The sequence below is a fragment of the Sceloporus undulatus genome, chromosome 11 (assembly GCF_019175285.1).
Source record: "Sceloporus undulatus isolate JIND9_A2432 ecotype Alabama chromosome 11, SceUnd_v1.1, whole genome shotgun sequence".
Taxonomy (NCBI): Eukaryota; Metazoa; Chordata; class Lepidosauria; order Squamata; family Phrynosomatidae; genus Sceloporus; species Sceloporus undulatus.
In genome coordinates this window covers 9,559,726-9,579,009 of record NC_056532.1, presented here as the reverse complement: position 1 = coordinate 9,579,009, position 19,284 = coordinate 9,559,726, and the positions used below count along the sequence as shown (strand labels likewise).

The window sequence follows — 19,284 nt, the reverse complement described above, 5'->3', positions numbered from 1 at the left end:
CTCCCTCGTCTGCTTATTTCAAAGGAAAATGACCACACGTTATGTATGAAACGTTTCTTACGTGGTAGTTAGGCGAGGAAGGCGTCATCTTGAATTCAGTTTCCAGGTCTCGGAGCAAAAAACCCCAGCAGGCTCCCAAGGTTAGCACAAATACAAAAACCACTCTAGGGAAAAAGGAGACGAATCCAAACCATCAGCACCCACAAGAATTCAAAATGGCATCTGTTGTTGGGGACTGTCAAGGAGTAGTTGAAAAGGGAGGAAGATAAAAAGGTGGTACGGAGAAAGCCATATTGACATATGCTTGGACAGTTTGTTGGCTCACACTGATAACAAAAGCCTCTGACAAAGAAGCTCCTTCTTACGATGTCTTTTTACACCTATGGAGCCCCCTTTCCTCCTTATCCTTTGTCTAGATGGATGCTTTTTAGCAACATCGGGAGGGAGGGTGAAGGAGGGCTGAGAAATGCAGACCTTTGGTGCCTGGTTATATAGCAGGTTGTCTGCAGTAAACAGTGCAGTCACATTTGACCTGGGAAGGAATGAGTTTCTGCCTTAGCTGATCCTACTAAAGCCGGGTGTGCCTTTCTGCAACAGGCAAAGTAAACAGCAGTTGCCACCAGAATCTCGTTCTGAGCATGTGTGAATAGCAAAGAGAAAAAGCAGACTAGGTTAGCCCACCAGCTTTCCCTTATAAAGTGGAGGTCGGTGAAAGAAAAATAACCACAGCACATATTTGGGGGAAATTCAAGCAATCTCTAAAAGCATAAAGCAGTTTTTGCTTACTTACGCAAGACTTACCTGATGCGGTTATTTCATGTCACGTGTCCATAGTGGTAGTTTTGGATGAAACGCCTGCTGAAACCTTTCGAAGCGCTCCTCTGTTTTGTGGTGTCGAAACTTACCGTTTTCCTTTTCTACACAATTTCTGCCTCTGGTACCAATTGGTTTGTTTAGAGGCCATGCCCAGGAACATTTCTACTTCATTAAATGAGGTAGATCTACATTTTTAAATGTGCCCAAAGATAAATGTGAGAGCTGTCCATAAAAATAAAGGAAACCCAAGACTGTAAACTAGTGAGGATTGGATACCGATGTGCGACACAATTTAAAGTAACAAGAGTAAAGGAAATAAACACAGTTCTCACATGGGGTATGAAGAGAGAATATAGAAGAAGCCAGTCTTGCTGAATATAAAATCTTACATTCCCCCTCTTGCCCAGGCTTTGCTTTTCAGCTCAACATCCGCAACTGAAAACCGCACAACAAGCACAGCCATTTCCAATGCCACTTTATTCATTAAAAGAGTGCAAACCATTGTCCTCGGAACGATTGAGAATTTTTACAGCAGTTCACCATCGACACCGACGGGCGAATCCTTCTGGGGAGGACGCCACGTTCCAGAGGAAACACCCAACTAACATTTATACAGTTAACTCGTGCTTTGAAAAAGAACAGCCAAATTCAGCGTAACTTCACAGAACAACCTTTAGCAGCAAAAATGCAATGCACAATGGCAGAAAGAAAAGGGGGGGGGGGGATGAAGTTTGGCAACAAGTATTTTTCAACGGGGGGGGAAAAGGTGGAGGGGAGTAAGGAAAGGAAAAGAGCAGCTCTTCCAGAGCAACATTTCACCGTTAAGTAGCTTAGGACTCGGGAGTACAACGGCTTTAGTGTCAATTCACATCATTTCAAAGTAACAGCAGCAGGGAGTGGAGGGGTGTGTGTGTCCCTTCTTCCATCCCTCAATCTCTTCAGAACAGCCCCTTTGAGAAGCACACACATGGGGTGCAGATGACACACAATCGGAGAAGCGGCACAGCTTGGTTTTCAGGGAAAGGGTGTGCGTAAGGCATCGCCAGAAATAATGCAGGTGAATTAAGCCAGACCCTGTGATGCTGCACCACGCCACTTCTGACAGACAGGCTCAAGGAAAGCTAATCCAAGCTCAGGCAGCCCTCACCACCAAATGCTTTACCTGGGGCAAAGGGAGAAAGAGCAGACAGAAAGAGAGGGTCATTTGTCAGGAGAAACAGGGAAGCTGAGAGGAGGAGTAGAGAGAAAAGATAACGTTAGTGCGTCTGCAGGCCCCAAAACTCTTCAAAGAGCCCAAGGTTAGAACAATCCACAAAAAAGCAACCAGGTACCTCCATCAGTGATCAATCCAATGGAAGGAATAACAGCATTTAGTAATAGCATTTACATTTCTATGGCACTTCATAGTGAACGTAAGCACTCTCTAAGCCATTTACAACACGTAAGCCATTTGCCCCCAACCCACTGGGGGTGGATTGCTCCTTCAGGCATCCTGAAAATGGGCCCTTTTAACATTAAATAGGTCTATATCACAGTGATTCGAGCATCCACCTCCATGGAGGAAGGACACTAGGACAACAACAGAGAAGAGCTCAAAAGATGCCCTGATCATGTGAGCCAGAGTTGCACCGTCAAAGTATCCTCACTCCTCTACACAGGAGAGGTAGGAAAGCCTACACATCTCCAGGTGCTACTAAGAGTCATTTGGCAGCAATTTGCTATTATCTGAAAGGCAGTGTCTCTGATAGTTCTTTCAGTCCATAGATCCCAAATCCTCAGAGGTTCAGCTGAGTGTGCTTAGAGTGTTTCAAAAGTGTCTTATCACAATGAAGCCAAGTCACATTAAAAAGATCAACTCAACAGAACTTATTTTTGGCATTTACCTGGTGCTGTCCTTTCCAGTGGCAAAGGAAGGGTCTTCAGGGCCTATTTGGTCACCCTCTGGGAAAACGGTACACAAGTCTAAGGCTAAAAGCAAAAGGTGAGATTTAGAAAAACACTATGATTTTAGAAATAGAATCAAAAGAGAAAGATGGAATTTTACACAGTATAAGAAGACAAAACATCCAAAGACACAGCCACGCCTAGTCTGGAAAATCAGTACGCAAAGAGATCTTGCAGCACCTTTGAGACTAACTGAAAGCAAGAAACTGGTGACATGAGCTTTTGTAGACTTGAGCCTACTTCCTACTAATATCTTTCAGTTAGTCTCAAAGGTGCTACAAGATCCCTTGGCATACTAAGATGAAGGAGTTTGTGAGCAGCTTCTCACGCTGGCCTTCCTGAATGTGTGAAGAAGGAAACGTGTGAGTGCAAGGATGCTGTGTGGTGCCATTTCTGGCACACTGCTACATGTGTGTTTCCAGGAACCCTGCACAACAGAACAAGGTTCATCTACTGGCAAGCATCCTTGCGAATTAAGAAAAGAGTCCTGAGGAAACTACCAAGTCCATTCAGGTTTCATTGCCAACATTGGGGACCTTTTATATGAAAGAGAGAATGTTTCTGTGAAAGAGAGCTAACAGTCCAGCCTGTGTAGCTGCCATGGCAACTATGCCAGGATGCCAAAGTTAGTGTGAAGAACTGCGGCCAACACAATTTTCACTGACTCCTGAAGGCATGAGGTCCTATGCTTCTCACAGCTAGGAACAGCAAGAGGCCAGTGTTTTAGAAACAAGCTCTGCATAGAATATACAAGAGTGCAACTCCCATACACTTGTGAAGAATGGGGCACTGAGGCACCATTATGAAACCAGAAGGACGCAAAGCTATGGAAAGGAAGAAAGAACGTCCAAAGTCTAGGTGCAGGGACTTTTTCAAGCCCTTGCAGCTGCCAAAAAACTGCTCTCTTACCCTCACTTGAAGGCTGGGTCTGGAAACCTTGGCTGAAGATGTCCGGAGTGGCAGTGGCTGTTTCTGCATCCTCCTGCTCTTCATTATCTGTGTCGCATTCAATGTCGCTGTCACTGCTCATGCCTGGCAGGAGGTGAAGGATATGCTTCTGGCAAAGCGCAGCTGGACCTAGCAAGGAGGTGAAGGAAAATTATTAGGAAGCCAAGCATTGCTTTTTGAAAAGCACCAAGAGACTCGTTCTCTTTTCCTGGAACTGTACTGCAATTCTATAAAACCGCTCAAGTTTCTGCAGCAGGCCTTGCAAGTAACCCACAGCCACCATTTGCAATGTGGCCTAGGGCTGGTAAGAGCCAACGTGGTGTAATGGTTTGAACATTGGAATACGTTCCCTGCTTGAGCATAAAAAAACCCCACTGAGTGACTTTGGGCAAGTCATACTCTCTCAGCCTCTGAGGATAACAATGCTATCTCACCTCTGAGGAATCTTGCCAAGAAAATATTGTGATAGGGCCGCCATAAGTCAAAAGTAGCTTGGAGACACACAATAACAATAACTAGGGCTGACAGGAGTTAGCATTGTACAACATCTGGACGGTCACCTATTTCCCACCCCTGTTCTAATTCCTGCCTCCACTAATAGATGGAAGGCATGGCTGACCACTAGAACATCTGAACACAAGGAACCCTCAAGGGAGGTCAAGTGTTCTGTTTTGTCGTCTTATTCTCAGTTTTGACTGTCTGCTACCAATATTAAAGCCTACAAAATTTGGATGGTTTGTTTTTAGGTGCAAACTGACCTGAATATGGCTAATGAGACTGGGACACACACACACACTATTTCCCTGAACATTTAAACTCCAGTGGACTACTTACAGCCCACTGCCCGGTGTACCAAAATCCCTAGGCACGAACAGAACTTATTTCCAAGTTCATGTGTTAGGGACCAGGCTGTTAGCCACATGTTGTTTTCGCTAAAGATCAACTTAATCTGTTTTTTACTCTTACTTTGGTAAATCCACCTAATAATGGTCGTTGCTTCCGCTATTTAAGCTGCTTTCCACAACTGGTGCACCGCCAGCTGGCATATCCTCTCACCATTAGCACTATACATCAGTAAAAGAGTGTGGGTTTTTTTGTTATAAAACCTCCAAAGTCAAAGCGTGGCTATCTATCTAGCAGCCAAAGAAAGTGTTCCAGGCATTTTAAGTAGATTTGTGCTGATCAGCTTCTCCAAGCAAATAAGGATAGTGTCTCCTGAAAAGCAATTTGGATTCAATCATCAGACCAAAGTGTTGGAAGGCTTCTTCATTAGGGAAGAAGTTGACAGTTTTCACACGCAAAGACTCTAAATATTTGAGTGGGATTTCCCCATCTCGGGCCACCGTGCTCAACGCCTACTTCCAAATCCTTTGTCCTGGCATGCTAGGAAAAACAACCAACACGCTCTGTCTCCATGGCTACGAAAATCCAAACCAAAATGGTTCTGCTACTCTGATGCCGCCATCCAAAAGGAAACCAGCAGCAATGTGTGTGTGTCCTGGGGTTTTCCATAATGTAACTTTTTGAAAAACGATTCCCCCCTTGAACCGACTGCCGCCTACAGAGAGCCGGGCTGCAGAAGTTAACAGTACCTGCTTGAAACGTAGCGATGGGGAAAGGGATTTTCAACCCGATATCGAGACCCACCCCTCGCAACACCTACACAAGGCTGCCCGCTGCACCTTCCTCTGTTGGCCTGCTAGCAGCAATTCGTCACATATTGAAATTCAAATGAGTGCAGAGGAGGGAGGCAGAGTTTTAGAAGGAAAGGGGATGGAGCAAGGAAAAGAAAAGAGAGAGAGAAAACCATCCAAATGAGGAACTCTCATTCTGTGACCCAGAAAGGAGACTTGGAACACCACAGGGTAGCTACTTATTTCCATGGAGAAAAGTAAGATCTCCCCCCACCACTGCTAAGCCAGCTTTAAGCCATATTCTAAAGGTGAAGTAAGAACCCTCCCCAGAGCAGTCACTGCTAGGAGGAACACAGAAAAGCCGGAGCTTACTGCCCAAAGAAGGAACAACCCTCTTACTCACTAGTGCAACCCCTTGGAGAGAAGTGGGCTGCTTTCCTGCTTCAGAAAAGAGAGAACCTAAGTGAGAATTAATTCTCCCAAAGCAACTCTTCACCTATACAGCTAGAAATATCTGAAGGAATAAGCAGTGGCATTACAGCATCCTGATGAGCCAAAGGGACGCAGGCCTTAAGCCATCTGGACAAAGGTGGAAGTGGAGGCATTGTTCGTCTAAGGAATTTAGCAGAAAGGAAATGAATACAACATCTGAAAGAGTCTAACTTTTTGATATAAGTTGTCAATGTATTCCTGACATCAAAAGTGTCTTACAGTCTTTCTAGTAGATGAAAAGGACTGGGGCCAAATGGAAGGAGAAGTATCTCTCAAGAGAGATGAAATGAAGAGATAACTGTAGGCTTGAATAAAGTCCAGGCTTAAGAGTCACCCCATCTCTCTCAAAAGAGTTCAGATTCTGTCAGACCGGTAAGGCACCCAATCCCAAAACAAAACCTGTAAGGGTCAGGGCTACTAGAAACACAGAGACAAAGGCAATAAAAGGAACCCTTCCTCAAGGGTTCAAAGAGTCACTTTGCGAATGATGTTAATACTGCATAAAGATTCCATGTAAAGAACCAATGTACTGGTGGCCAACCAAGAAGAGATGTCCCTCTAAGAAAACAATGAGCCAGAGGTTGAGAATAAAGAGAGGACTTGACAGATACAACAGGACCAAAGAAAGCATCAAAACCTATTGAAGATAGGCCTCCACATTCCTCCCATCTCTGGTACAAGTAACTTAATTCCTCACCTATCACTGACTTTTATCAAATGCTTAGCAAGTTACCAAGTACTTTTAAAAGAGATTCCCCAGGATTATGTGAAATGACAGAGATGAACGTTCTTGAAAGTTTTTCTGTGTAGAATTGACCACAACCTCCTTTTAGCTTCGTAAGCTTGGCTAAAACACAAGCCCCAAGTAGGGCAATGGGTCCTTAACACATGCAGAGACTTTCATTTGGTTCTCAGTCCTGTTTTCTCCAGAAGCAAGAACAGCCCCTGATTTACCATCTTCTGGGCCCGCTGAGGCTCCCTCGGAGAGGATCGCTGGCAGTTCTCCAGCTTCAGTGTTGTTTTCCAAGTCTTCTGGTTCTGTTGCTTCCCCACGACACCTATTTGAATTGGACCTAAAAAAGAGATACAAGGGAATTTGAATCAGTGCACCCGAGGAGTGTTGCTCAGCCTGCCTCTGAGTGCTAAAGGACTGCCAAGAAGCTCAATTTTTGCAATTTGGAAAAGTCCAGATTGTGGCTGATTTGCAGGGTATGAACACAACAGCTACCAAGACCAGAAGGTGAACTCTTATCCTTGCAAAGCTTTCAATGAGTTTCCTTTTCAAACACGCCTCTACAGCTCATGGTAAAGTTTGCAAAAACTGAACTACAACACATACAAAGTAAATTGGAGGGTTTTCTTTTGCAAAGCAAAAATTTAGCCTGCACTGTTTGGGGTATCTAAACACACTTGCAAAATGAAGCTTTTTCCTCACAGGCAGAATCTAGTTCTAACTGCAGAACTGACATTTCGCTTATCAGAATAAATATTGGGTTACTTTAATGTTTGGTGTCTTTTTTTTAAATGTAGCAACAAAATTAGCAAGAATGTGTACTAAATGTGCCAGTTACTGAGACAGTAAAACTTGAGAGATTACAAATAATTAAAAGTGAGAGCGAAGGAGAAGAAATGGGATAAATAGAGGTATGTCATGAAAACAAAATGAAATTAAGACTGCATTTGCATGTCAATAGTAAGCCAGGTTTGTGTAAAACATAGTTTTTGGCTCAAAACTACAAATTGCACAGCAAACTAAGACACATGGCTTATGGTCTCCAGTTCTGGTTTACTTCTGTCCTACCCCTTTTGTTTCCAGGTGGGGAAACAAGCCATAGTTGCAAGTTTAGATGTCAAAACAAGCCACAGTATAAACAAGTCAGAGTTCAGAAATCAACAATAAGCAGTGAGCTCAGGTTGTGTTTTGTGGTAGAGCCAGGTTGACATGAAAAGGCAGGACCCACAGAGTCTACACAATAACTTTTCATGATGCGTAAATGCAGCCTATAAATTTGCTTTCTGCTTTCAAGCCATGCAGGTAAAGCAACACAAAACTTACCCTCCGGATACTACTTTCCGGCCTTTTTCTGCAGGAATGATGCTGTTTAAACCAGAAGTCCCCACATCGGAATCAGAGACATTACATGGTCTGTCTTCCAGTTTAGGTAGTGGCTCTGCGGCATTGCCATTAGTCAAGGACCTGGGAGAGCCACGTCGACTGCTGGGCTTGGGGTTTCCCAGGCAACCTATGGAAGAGTGAGGCACATTTATTGAGTGGCATGCCAGACTGGGACATATATATTCTGCAGCAAACAACTAACACTTTGGAAAAGTTAGAACCCTGTCAGTCCTGGAGGGTGCAGGGAATCTGGAATACAAATGATGCTATTAAATCAATCAATAGCATTATGGAAAGTCCATGTATACATAAGTTAACAGGAACATTAACACAGAAACACATGCATGCAATTCCACCACTGTCCCTTATTTATACCTTCAGAGGAAATCTGACAGTCTCCCTTCAAGCGAAGATTTCCATCTCCACAATCCATTGCTCGCCGTAGGGACAGGCTGCCCGCTGCCCCAGTTCGACCAGTTTTGGCTGAATGGCTTTTCTTGTTTGTGGCTGCAAGATTTAAAAAAAAAAATACATGAGTGTTTCATATGTGGTTTTCACATGAAAGATAGACTACTCTTTTATCAAACTGCGCAGGGCTATTCTGTGAGGCAGAGGTGCCTGCTGTACCAGAAACCTCACCCACGAGTCTCTTCTGGATTGGGATGCATGAACATCTGCATCTGCACATCTGAGAGAGCTGCCACAACCAAGCAGTGCTTTGGCAAAGGCAAATTAAACTTGACACCAGGCTTACAGTCAACTTGAATTAGAAAACTGTATGAACTTCCAACTTCATATAATATATTGGACTCTGCAAAGCTCAAGAAAACTATTTTATGGACTGCAGTGGCCAGAATCCCCCCAAAAGCATGGCCTGTAACCAAAAACACAACATTTCTAAGCTCTAGTTCAAAGGCTTATCCATATTAAGAGCACTTTTGTTGGCAAAACTGTGTGAAAAGTTACTCCAACAGAACTACGATTGCAAACTCTTCAGGATTTTTGTTTTAATCTGCAAAGCAGGTACTTTCATGTTGAGGCTATTAAAAGGCTACACGCTTCCATTCTCAGGCAGCTAGGTGGTTCATATTCTACAGAAATGAAAGCTGAGCTCATCCGCACTTACAGTTCCGCATGTAGCAACTAGAGAGGGACGATTTTGTCAACAGCTCTCTCCCAAGTTCTTGCAGTTTGCTGTAACTATCTGTTCCACAAGCAGCCAAGGCTCCTTGGTCGCCGGGGAATGAGTACGAGGATGGACCATCGGAAGAGGTGGTGTTGCTACTCCGAACCTCCGACAGCTGGTTCTTCACATCGGACATTTTGCTGCGGACTTCTGCCATCTGGCTTTTCAACCTCTTCAGCATCTTCAGGTCTGGTGGAACGCGCCACATGGCCTGATGCCTCCGCTGGTCCCTCTCTTTTAGAGAATAGGATGCTTGATGGAGAGAAAATAAGAAAACAAACCCTTTCAGCACATCTCTGGGGAATGCACAGACCAGCAAAGAGTTTTCCTGCCTTCCAGTACTCATGCTCTTACTAATCATAAATATCAGTTTTTAAAACAGATGTGCACCATCCACTCCAATCCACAGACCTCAGCACTTCATGCTGTATTGATCCTGCACACATCTTTGAATGTGATGCTATACACAATGACAACTACAGAAGCAGCATAAACCATGCAGTCTGTGCAACAAGGCTTCAAAAGCTGAAATACCAGGTTTGGTGAGCTTTGAGCTCAACAATCTGATGTAAAGATGAATGAAGCCTTACAATCCTGTCCCAGATTTTACCAGCGCTCTTCAGGTTGCATCTTCCTTCCCACGCCAACCTTCCCAAAATCTGCAGAAACACACTACACAACACTCTGTGTGCAACAGAGAGCATGCTCAGTTTCCAGTTACCAAAGTGGCTTTTTAAAAAAGCCATTGGTACAGTACTTTATAGGGGAGATGCTCTGAAGTTAACACTAGGCCAAATTCTCATTTCCAGAAGAAATCAGGGCAGAAACAAGTATTTAAAGTTTTCCCTGCTGATTTTATCTGATTTTCCTACCTTTCAGCAATGATTGTTCCTGTCAGTTGGTTCTTGGCTTGGCTCACCTTCTCCCCTCCCGCATCTATTGACATTAGCAAGGGCAAAAAAATAACTTGCATGCTATCTCTCAGGGCCAGATCCAGCTTAGGATGCACACCTGGATAGGCATCAGAATGCTATTTCAAGCTCTAGGACATCAGGCAGTTCTCCTAGTTGCATTTCAGTAGGACTGAAATAATACATCAAACCGTTTCTTCTGCTCATCCAGAGAACCAGGAGCGTCATTAAACAGAGTGATGACAAATGCAGCAGGAGAAGGCTTGCTTCTCATCACAATACTTTCAGCTGAACTTTGCAGTTCCCTACTGGGAGCTTCCCGTCAAGTGCCTTTTCCTTTAAGCATGGGGTCTCTTAGCAAGTAGCTTCACCACCTCTCTTCCTACTGAAAACATGAGGCCAGTATTATTTTGCGAGAGACTGACTCAACCAAACCGTTCCAGCCTCCATCTTCCTATCTTTAGAGCCGACAGTACAAACACAGTCATTATGCAGGGAATGTGAGCCGTGCGCTCACATACCATATGGGTAATCATTTTCTCTTCTGCTCTGTTAAGCCAACAAAATGGCTGTTTCGAAGGTGACCTAAAACAAGTGATTAGGAGCGCCGAGCCAATGTGCCCAAAACAAAAACGATCACCCTGCCAAGTCTATTTGTGTGGTTTGATTGTGTTTACCGATTCTGTGCTCACAAGAGGGACACCTGATCCTCATCGAACTAGAGAAACAGAAACATGTGAACAATCAAGCCATGTTTCCTATGGTACATGCCAGGGCAAAACCAGGGCACATCTATTGTTCTAAACACACATCAGACAGAGCAAGGACTGACTCATTTGCCCAAAGACCATGGCTGCCTGACTCTTTCAGAAATCAGTGATACAACTTGCCCTTGAAGAGTGTGTTAAAAAGGGAGGACTATAGGCATTCCTCCAGGGAAACCATTTAACTGCATAACCCAGACACGTTACAAAATGAAAACAGAATGACAATATATAACCAAGAGCTTGCCAGACAATAATGTATTTGGGCTACATCCAGAACAGAATGAATGCACAGCCCTGTGGTAGGGAAATAAATATTGTGTTTAATTTCAAACGGAAGCAAAGGATTAACAACTTACTTTTGTTGTATCTCTTTGTATTTAGCTTGCATATCCTTAGGAAAAATCAGGGAGTTATTAAAGGCTGGGCTGTTCACATTCTGAGGTGGTTTGTAAAGCTAGGTGCTTCTGAAAAATCACACCTATATATGGCCCTGTTCCCAACATGGAGACTAAAAGGGATGGAGATTGCCAAGTGCACTAAAGCAAGCACAGCTATGGCAGATGTGACTAGAACTGCAGTCCAAAATATCTGGAGGGCACCATATTGGAGAAGGTTAATATAAGAGAGGCTGATATACAAAAGACCTTCATAATTCCTTCTGGTAGTATTTCAGAATTGAAACCAAAGGAGTGATTCTAGGAAAGGTTTCAAAACCCACTCAGGGCTAAAGACAGGATTAATATCCCAAAAACAACATAGCAAGAGCACTTACTGCGGACTACTTTTCCATGGCTCCTCATAAACATTTCCATAGTAGCAGCGTGGGAGATCAGTCAGCATTTTATTAAGTAAGGAGATCTAAGTGTCTGGTATACATGTCCCTGTTCACCAGTTTATAAGAATAGAGCACAGAACCAGTGAGCTGGCAAAAAATAAATATTACTGCTCCTGAAACAATTCCACTTACGCTGACTCAGTGGTAACCCTGTCTCTGACCTTTTTGCCCACGCACAACTTTCTATCTCATATTCACATAAAGCCAGGTGAAGCTTTCAAAATGGGGAGAGAACAAGCCTGGTTTGGCTGTTGGCAGAACAGCCTAATGAAAGGTTCCAATGGAAAACTGATATGGAGTGAGATGGCAAGAGACCAATATCTGCTCTGTCCACCAGCAATTTTTCATCCCGTTGTCTTTCAGAATCTGAAGTATCCACTCTCTTCTACTTCATGAGACTGAACACCGCTTTATCCATGAATTTCAATTGTTTTTCTCTCCCACAGAAACTTGAACCAAATGTCAAGTCACCAGCTTAGTAAACAAAGGTATTTACTATCTGGATTAAGATAAATGCTCCGACAGCCACCTTACAACATCCTCTTTTATTACCCACAAGTCTTCTGATAGTAAATCCTTCAGGAAAAATCACAAACAAGGAGAAGTTACAGAAATGAAGAGATTACAATATTTGCTCAGTCAGGTGGAAGCCCTTTCTTAGACCCGTACCATCTTCCAACTCACCTCTGTTCTGCAGAAGCGAAACAGGAGGCCGCGGCTGCAAGCCCCACAGGTTTTCCATCCCATTTCTGTCTTTTAGGTCCAACAAGTGAATTAAAATCAATGGGTCGATATCAAGCAAGCTGCTACTGGTGGAGGAGCCCAGCGCACCCGTGCCTCGCCTTGACATGCGGCAGCTTGCAGTGGGATAGCCATGGTTTCCACCTAATAATAAAAAGGAACAGGGAAGAATAATTAGCCATTAATATATATATATATATATATATATATAGAGAGAGAGAGAGAGAGAGAGAGAGCTAGCAACCGGGGCACCTTGTTTATTGGTAATTCTTAGAGACTGGACCGTTGGAGTCCATTCTTAAAAGCAGAGGACACATGCACTAACTATTTAGCTCCTCTTGCCAACGAACATTATGTGATGCTAAACAAAGCATTTAAGGACTAAAACCCTGACTAACCCCTCATTTCTTTCTGTGGCCACGATGAAGGCGAAAAGATTTAATAACCAGAATGATTTCATGTCTTAAAACCTAAGTAGAAAAAATATGATGTTCACTGCTGGCAGGGGGAGCTTGGATGTCTCCTTCTCTGTTAACAAAAACAGACCTCCATGTTAAGTTTTCAACATCCCATTTTCTGACTTTGGTGAAAGAACCGTCCATTCGTGGAATATAGGAAAGCAAGAGGAGCAATGGCTAGAAAGAATGTAGGCAGAGAGGACTTGAAAAGTCTTTTGACAAAGGCAGCCTCCACATAGTCAAAGTTGTGTAATTTATAATGTCTGTAGATGGACTTGACCAAGAAGTAGCAATATTCCCCAAAGGGCATATATGTAGAAAGAGCCACTGGGATAGTAGCTGAACAAGCAGAGTGAGCTGCGACCGGGGAACATGGTAGAAAAGTCACAAAAAGTGACCCCAGTCACCAAAACCAATGAGCCGTTCAGCTATTAATTGTCCCCATTGTCAAGCCTTTGCTAAATTTTCTCAGGAGAACAGACTGAAAGAGATCGGTCAAATAGCTGAGTTGAATGAGGTGTTGGGTCAACTGTGTAAGGTCTGAGAGAAGGACAATGGCAGAGACAAACAAAGCTTTACGGCTGGAGGAAAGTTGGGAGGACACTCCTGTTATAGACCTGGGCTGGCTGTTCAATGGGCAAAATATATCTCATTGCCTCCAGTGCGTTAATTTCACACCAAAGCTATGAAGGGAGCTCACTAGAGGGTTCCACCAAAGCAAGTGACTCAGAACAAGAGATTCCTCTCCACTGAATGGGATATAAGCAAACATCACTGAGTGGGGATGCGACAGACAGCAAACATTTTAAAAAGAAAAAGGTAGGGAACACAATCCATCACTTGTTTCTGCAGACATTGTACAGACATCTATCTTTGCTGTTGGAAAAGGGATGCCATTAATCAGCTAAATATGAATTAATTCCCTGGCTCAGAAGGAATCCCATCAGAGGTATAATTTGTCTGTCGTATGCCAGTGATTGCTATCTGAGCCACAATAGGATTTAGACAGTTATAACAAGAACTGCAATACAATGCCATCAGTGCTTTCCCTCTGCTCCTCACCAGAGGATAATTGACAGATCTTTGCTGAAACATTTTCGACAGAAATTGCCTGCGCTGGCATTTGAAGTGCTTATTTAAAAACAAGGCTTCTTCTGTAATTTAAAAGTTTTTTTTAAAAAGACTCTTAGTCAGAGACTAAGAATCTATGTCTGAATTACATTCAGATTTATAACACGGAGAAACATCCATTTAAACTCCTCTCCGCTCGATGTTTAAGAGCTTCACATATTCCATTCCATTCCCCACAGGAGTACAGAGATTTATTCACGAAGAACTTTATTATACTATTTCAAAGTAGATGTCAAAATGACTAAGGCTAGGAAGGGACCAGTAAAAGATGCAGGGGAAGAAACTTAGGTCCAAAACACGCTGCAGAAAGAGCCAGTTTGAGACTGCTTTAACTGCCCTGGCTCAATGCTAAGGGAGTCTCGATACTGTGGTGTTGTGACACATTTAGCCTTTTTTGACAGAGTGCTCTGGTGTCACAATAAACTACAATTCCCAAAATTTCCTAGCATTGACTCAGGGCAGTTAAAGTGGTCTCAAAGTGGATTATTTTTGCAGTGTGTTTTGGACCATAAACCCTGGTTCAAGTGAAGAAACTAAAAACAAGAGAGGTAGTCGGGGAAGTACTAGTATTCCACTGATGCGATTTTTGTCTTCAGAAAATCCGGCTGCAAAACTCCATGCTTAAAATAATCTCTACGCATGGTACATGATGCAGCAGTTCCCAAAATAGAAAATCCTATAGAACACATAGCTCTGTGTTGCCTCTGACGTGGCGGTGAGAGCAGAGGGAAAAAAACTAAGTAGCATCTGTGCAGTGATGTATTTTTACCTGTAATAAAACCCAAAACAGTCCCCATTTATACCTGAGGCACCTGCTGTCGCAGAGGCAGCTTCTTCGACAAGATCCCCCTCCTCCAGCTCCATGTTGTGACTATATTCGACATCATTCTCTCCCGACCTTAAGAGCAAATTAAAACAATAAAACCACAGAACTCCTGTTAAGCTGCTGTACCAACAAAATACTTGTTCACTCTAGTTTCACATATTCTAAACCATGCAGACCAGTAACTTCATTGTTATAGGATAAGCCTGCTAGTTCACACGCACATATAAAACATGCATCTAAGGAAGTCTACAGCTCTACAAGCTCATGCTACCAACTTTTCTTTCAGTTAGCCTCAAAGGTGCTACAAGATTCCCTTGCACACACCAGAGAGAGAGAGAGAGATGGCTTCCATTTTGACAGAAATGAAGGACACCAGAACAAAGGCAGCTACTCACATGGTCTCCTCATCGATATCATTTTCTTCTGTGTTGCTGGTTGCTGTTGAACTTGCTGAGGAACTACTGCCATCAAGATGGTTGGCCTCATCCTCCCCAACCAGATCGACATCGAGGTCCCCGTCTGAAAGCTCGTGCTGGAGCAAAAACATCCAAACGTAACATCCCTTCATATACAGAATATGGGCAGAGAATGTTTCACCACTTAATTTTGAACTGGTTAACTAGAAAAATAGAACAGTGTAAACCTGAAACATACAAAACTGTAATTTTCTTCCCAAGCCCCAAAAAATCTTAGACCAAGATAAGGGGGGCAGAGAAAAAGAGGGCCTTGCTAATTCTTCCTCCAAAACAATCCTTAGCCTGCAACCATAGCAGCTCCACTTTGGGATGGAAAATGATCTGGAAGAGAATAAGTGGAACTTCTCAGACCACAAAATGTATCTGAAGTTCTTCTCCCTTTCCATCATTTCCAGTTCTAATGCTGTTTCTTCCTAGCTAACCTACCCAGAAATCATCAGCTATCACCCAGATGGAAAGAATGAACTGCCACTTCCAGCTCTGGGCTTTGTTTCTCCCTGACAGCACACCATTTTAGCTGACCTCCTTTCTTCCCTAACTAGCTAAAATGAGAGAGAGAAAAAAAGGAAGGAAAAGTCAATGTATTTTAAGAAAAGGTGCTCCAATGATGTAATATGATTTGGAGGAAGGTGGCAGGACCAGAATTCAAAGGGACTTTATTTCCAGTAGGTGGGAGTTGGCATGATAAAACTTTTGCCTACTAGAGCAAGTGGAAGGTACAGAGCGGTCAAGGATACCTCCTCTACTGAAGAACATAGTTTTGCAAGTCGAATTCAATTCCCTGAGAATCTCATCTTTAAATTAACAATGTTTCTAAGCATTCTAGATATTGCCCGAGTAGGTTTTGAATATCCGGTTGCCAGAATAGTAGCAAAATAGCTTGGGGTTTTATGTGGGGGAGAAGGCCGATTTAATGCCCTACGCGGTTCCTTTTTCTTATGAAAAACCACAATACTTCATTGCAAAAATGTCTCAGCTGGGATAATGCAAACATGTTTGCAAAACTTGGCAGAGGTAGACCCTCCCAAGCATTCCTCATTACAGCAAACATACTGGGAATATTGGAGGAAACAAGAATCCTTACATTAAAATCCTCATATTGTACTTTCTCCTCTTCTTCATCCTTTGCATCTCTGGGTGATGCTGTACTGGCCACAGCCTCAAGAAGTACTTCTGAGTTTGGTCCTGACTTTTTTGGTCTTGTTTCCAAACCATCGTCGCTCTGTGGACTGAGGTGAGTATCTGGAGGAGATACGCCATGGGACTTCTGGGTACGGGAAAGCTCGATGGCAAGCCTCTTTAATTAAAATACACATACATATATGTAAAAACAGATACATGTGAAACAGAACACAGTTCTAAAGTATCGATATTTCATCAACCTAAATGTGCCCTTCCCAAACTGACCAAGCATATTGTAAGGGAACTGCTAGCATGCATGAGAAAATATTTAAGGCTCCCAATATTTTAACTACAAATGCTTCCAGGACCTCAAAGAGGTTTCTTTACCTCTTTACCTCTACTGTCCATTACCTTACCTCACAATTCACTGAACTAGATTTGACACTTCAATTATTATTATCCAGAGACACAAATACAGAGAGAAGTAACATCCATGAATTGATTGTTTAATTATTGTTCCCAATTCATATATACATACATCAGCCACCTCTGGGCCCACTATCCCTCACACTTAGCACCCATGTGTCATGGGCTGCTTACCTCTTTCAGGTTATTTATTTGCTGGAGATAACTTGTCTGAGCAGCTTCCAGCTGAGAAATGTACCAGTTTTGATCCCGACATTTCTGGAAGAAGGTAGGAGACCGCACCTGGAACCTTTAGAGAGGGACCAAGTCAAGGCATCACAATCCCCAGAGGAATCCCAAGCAAGCACAGCGCTATTAGCAGTCAGCTCTTCTCCCAAGCTATTGCACCATGCTTCTGTAACTGTAGTCAAAATGGAGTCCCATACCAGGAAGGCCCAGCTCCATCCCAATGACCATCAGCGCAACCGTTTTCTCCCTTACCGTAATACGACCGTGTCGTTCTGTCTGTTCAAGTAGCCTTCGTTGGCAAGCAAGTCCAGCCGAAAGAACCTGTTGTAACCCCAGCACTCCCCTACTTCGAAATCAGATGCAAACTCTCGAATGATGTTTTTGGCAGGATCATTCGTGGACTGGTGGACCATTTCTACGCGATACTCATATCTAAAAGGAAGCCAAACACATGCAAAAAATAATAAACCCCTAGCAAAAACCGAATCCATTTATATGTCACACTGGACCTGACATTTTCCCTTCACATACCTTTTGGCCCATCTTACATAAAGGATCTGCAGGAATTCATGGATAGCTACAGGGCTTGGAAAAGTTATTTTTTGGACTGCAATGTCCAGTGGGCTTTCTGGGTACTGTAGTCCAATAAGCAAACTTTTTCCAAGATCTGCCTTATAGGGTGGATATTTTGGGAAGAAAGGCACAGGTATAGGTCATACTCTTTATTACAAGACCTCATACATATTTTTATATACAGTTCTTCAAGTAGTGCACTGAGGGAACAATACCTGGGTTAGATTTAAGAGAGAATAGCCCAAGACTCATCTCCTGTGTATATTTTTTCCACATTCTCTGGCAGGTTATATAGGTGTACACAAACACACTCATTATGAAACTGTTTATACAGAAAAAGGGAGCTAGGAATGGAGGAAAAAGATATTAGCAAAGCAAAGATGAAGAAAATGAGATATGCAAGACTGAGCATGAAATGCTAAGGGCACAGCAGATGGTAGGGCGCCTTCAGTGTAAAAGTGATACCAAATGGTTCAGAATGTGAAGAGACAAGGACCTACATAAGCCAACCGTAGGAAAATCTCTTGAAGACCTTTAAAAATAGAGTAAGTGCTTTAGCTTACCCACAAAAACTCTAGCAATCATCATTACCAAAAAAAGGGAGGGGAGAGAAAACTAAGATTAGATCCTAATGTCTTTGTTTAAAATGTACACAGTAATGGGCTTGGTTTCCAGTCATTTCTATGGATGCTGCGAAGTACTTTTTGGAAGATATCCCTTCTCTCAGCTGGGAAATAGACAGCCACAGCACTTGCTGCCTCATGATGATCTCTTCCCTGACAAAACTACCATATCTTTCTGGAACAAGTTCAGTACAACACCCCTGTCAAATGTCTTATCTTGCTAAGGATGAAAGCCAAATGTCATTTTTTAAGCCCCGCACAGCTGCTTTCCCCTAAAAGCAGAGGCATTCCAGCTAAAAGTCACATACACTCAAGATGTCCAATGAATGATTTAACAGTCATTTTAACAGATACAGTGTATACAAGCGACAACAGACATTTCTAATGGATACAGCTATACTGTAGGACGTCACGCAGTGAGGAATCTCTTTTCGTTTAAGGGTCATTTCAGAGACGTCCTCAACAGCCAGATTTCAATATTGGGCAGGAACAAAAAGCAAAAGGTGGTGAGGAAGAGTCTAGAAAGCCAGCACAGTGTAGTGGTTTGAAGACTGGACTATATGACTCTGGAGACCAGGGTCTGAATCCTGGCTCGGCCATGTAAAGCCACTGGGTGACCTTGGGCAAGTCACACTCTCTCAGCCTCAGAGGATGGCCATGGCAAGCCCCCTCTGATGAAACCTGCCAAGAAAACCCCATGATAGGTCCCCCTTATGGTATAAGGCAGGAATGACTTGAAGGCACACAGCAACAATAACAACAAGTAATAGTAGTAATATGTGCCTTCAGAAGACGTCTATGGCAAGCCACCCTTGACTACTCCTTGCCTTAAGAAAACCCTATGAAATTCATGAGGTTGTCAGAAGTTGATAGTGAACTTCTGGCAACCTCATGAATTTCATAGGGTTTTCTTAAGGCAAGGAGTAGTCGAGGGTGGCTTGCCATAGACTTCTTCTGAATATATTTCAGCTAGAAGCTCTTACTGGCAGTAATTAAGCTTTAAGAGATGCATTTCAAATTGTGTAAAGAAG

At 43.1% G+C, this 19,284-nt stretch overlaps 1 protein-coding gene across 2 annotated transcripts in view; it reads right to left on the bottom strand.

The window, feature by feature from the left end:
* Positions 1-1,274: 1,274 nt before the first annotated feature.
* TRIM37 (tripartite motif containing 37) overlaps positions 1,275-19,284 on the bottom strand; it is a 31,185-nt gene continuing 13,175 nt past the window's right edge. For both annotated transcript variants that reach the window (XM_042442472.1, XM_042442471.1), the window contains 13 exons: positions 17,310-17,489; positions 17,004-17,118; positions 16,366-16,578; positions 15,201-15,337; positions 14,783-14,877; positions 12,334-12,534; positions 9,077-9,388; positions 8,326-8,457; positions 7,891-8,077; positions 6,789-6,907; positions 3,670-3,837; positions 2,700-2,784; positions 1,275-1,978 (listed from right to left, as the gene is read on the bottom strand). In XM_042442472.1, coding sequence (XP_042298406.1) covers positions 1,975-1,978; positions 2,700-2,784; positions 3,670-3,837; positions 6,789-6,907; positions 7,891-8,077; positions 8,326-8,457; positions 9,077-9,388; positions 12,334-12,534; positions 14,783-14,877; positions 15,201-15,337; positions 16,366-16,578; positions 17,004-17,118; positions 17,310-17,489 — 1,948 coding nt within the window. In that variant the 3' untranslated portion in view covers positions 1,275-1,974. The remainder of the gene's footprint in view (positions 1,979-2,699; positions 2,785-3,669; positions 3,838-6,788; positions 6,908-7,890; positions 8,078-8,325; positions 8,458-9,076; positions 9,389-12,333; positions 12,535-14,782; positions 14,878-15,200; positions 15,338-16,365; positions 16,579-17,003; positions 17,119-17,309; positions 17,490-19,284) is intronic.